This window comes from Diaphorina citri, unplaced genomic scaffold, assembly GCF_000475195.1.
Source record: "Diaphorina citri unplaced genomic scaffold, Diaci psyllid genome assembly version 1.1 scaffold1081, whole genome shotgun sequence".
NCBI lineage: Eukaryota > Metazoa > Arthropoda > Insecta > Hemiptera > Psyllidae > Diaphorina > Diaphorina citri.
The window spans coordinates 17,989-20,235 of record NW_007378510.1 but is presented as its reverse complement, the minus strand read 5'-3'; the positions used below and the strand labels follow the sequence as shown (position 1 = coordinate 20,235).

At 35.6% G+C, this 2,247-nt stretch overlaps 1 protein-coding gene across 1 annotated transcript in view; it reads right to left on the bottom strand.

Annotated features, from left to right (window-relative positions):
• Window positions 1-349: 349 nt before the first annotated feature.
• The window catches only part of LOC103514098 (protein furry), a 19,369-nt gene continuing 17,471 nt past the window's right edge, over window positions 350-2,247 (bottom strand). The window contains exon 23 of the mRNA XM_026827141.1: window positions 350-448. Coding sequence (XP_026682942.1) covers window positions 350-448 — 99 coding nt within the window. The remainder of the gene's footprint in view (window positions 449-2,247) is intronic.

The window sequence follows — 2,247 nt, the reverse complement described above, 5'->3', positions numbered from 1 at the left end:
TAGTGTTTGTGCAAATAGTTTTCCCAAATGTTGGATTTGGATTGAAAGTTTTGATTCTTTGGATTACCTCCTTACTCTCGGACTTCGGGATACAACTTTATTCAAACAAAGACTACGAATTTGACTTGGAGTTATTGGTGAGTTTGAAATATTTCCTAATTTCTTATCAACTTACCCACTTAGATACCTACCGTAAATCGTAAGAACTTTGGTCTTCTTTTAGTAATGAGGTAAAGAACTTTAATCTTCTTTTTGTAATGAGGTAAAAAACTTTGGTCTTCTTTTAATAATGAAGTAATGTCACCATCAAAGCCTTTTCTTTTCTTCACTTTGGCTTACGAACTTTTTTCTAGGGTTTACTAAACTCAAGCTTACCTCCTGCTTGGCAAGCTCTGTAAGCTTCGATCTCTTCATTGAGGGCAATGGGCCGATGCCCATCCCAAGTGTTCTGAGAAACATTAGTGGACCTCAACTACATGGAAACTAGAACCTGTTTGATTGACCAGAACAGTAGTCTAGCGGACAATGTACCTACCTAGATCAAGGTAGGTTTTGAACAAAGCCCCAGCAAAAGAACTAAGGTACGTTTGTACTGCCTTCGATTCCCGTAAAAATTACAAAAAAAAAAAAAAAAATAGGTGGACATCTGATATAATTATGTTTAAAAATAATGCATGTGTGTCTGAACTTCATCTTTATTTATGTTTTGAACTGCAAGGAATTTTGATTCCATTTTTCATGTCACTGGTGAGATTCGAACTGCAGTCCCCTCGGTTATGAATTAAATACCTACCTCAGCCAATAATTGTAATTCCTTAAAGACAGTGGGTATTTAGGTACATAGTTAGATCTCACTAAAGGAGATTAAATTTGACCTAAAGTGGTCAGTTGACCATGCTTGATTAATAAAACTTCTAGTTGAGTTGAAATTCCTCTCTCCAGATTTCTACAAGGAATGTCCATTTCACAGGCCACAAGGTACAAACGTTTAGATTTCTATTAGTTCTCAGCACTCTATCCAGTTGATTTAACGATTACCTACCATTCTATTGGCTCTCAAGTTCTCATTATATCCATTACTATGCAAAATAACAGCAAACAGGCAAACACATCCCAAGATCTTTCCTGGCAAAGTTCAAAGGCGCTCGAATCAAGGTCATGATTCAAGAACTAGCATAAACATTCGAGATACCAGCACATATCTCGTACATGCCTATCTGGTGAGACTTGTGAGATATACATATTATGGGTAGGTAGTGTTAACTTGAATGGTGAAAGTCCGTTACCTAGAATTAGGTATATTATAGGTACATTCGATATGGGATATGGACGTAGGTAGGTATGAGTATATTGGGTGACCCTCAACGAATTAAACCAAAGACAAACATGTTATTTAGTTATTTATGATAAGATCTTTCCTGGCAAAGTTCAAAGGCGCTCGAATCAAGGTCATGATTCAAGAACTAGCATAAACATTCGAGATACCAGCACATATCTTCTTGAAATCGCCCTCATCAAACTAACACAAGTAATAATTTAACAATAAAATTGATGGTAGATTTTATTATTATTATTTTTTTGGAAATTGATAAAAATATAGAATAGTATGTGGGAATTCACATTGGGTGGGAAGTTAGGGACATGTGCCTAAATTAGTTTCTGGATTTAAACTGTATCAAAACCGCTAACAATGTATTTCCCACAGATTTAACCATCATGTAACTTGTAGTATCATAAACATGCCTAATTAAAGATTAAAATAAGTCCAATGGACCAGTTAGATGAGAATTTACAAGGTTTAGAGCTAAAGCCCTTACCAACTACCTAATCAAAAGTAGTTGGCAGTGCAATAGTCCTAAACTAAAATGGACGCGGCACATCAGGGATCAGGAAGAGACCGCCTTAACCTAATCAAAATTCTAATTCTAAATATGATAGTCAATCCATCATTTAATTGTTTAGAACTCTTTTATCTAGATAGACTTGAATATGATGTTAATGACCTAACCGGGCATCAGCAAAATGCAAGACTCATAGAAACCTACTTTAATTGTAGGAGGTTAATGAGTTGAAACCTCACAGCACAACGATTGTAACACACATATTTGGTTGAGTAGTTAGGTATTTGGTTTACTTAAGTGCCTGTGGGTGCTGAGTTCGTTCTATTTGGCAAATCTCAAGAATGTGGACCTAATAAAGCGAACCTCTATTATCTTAATGTTCGGCATCTAATGATAACATAACATA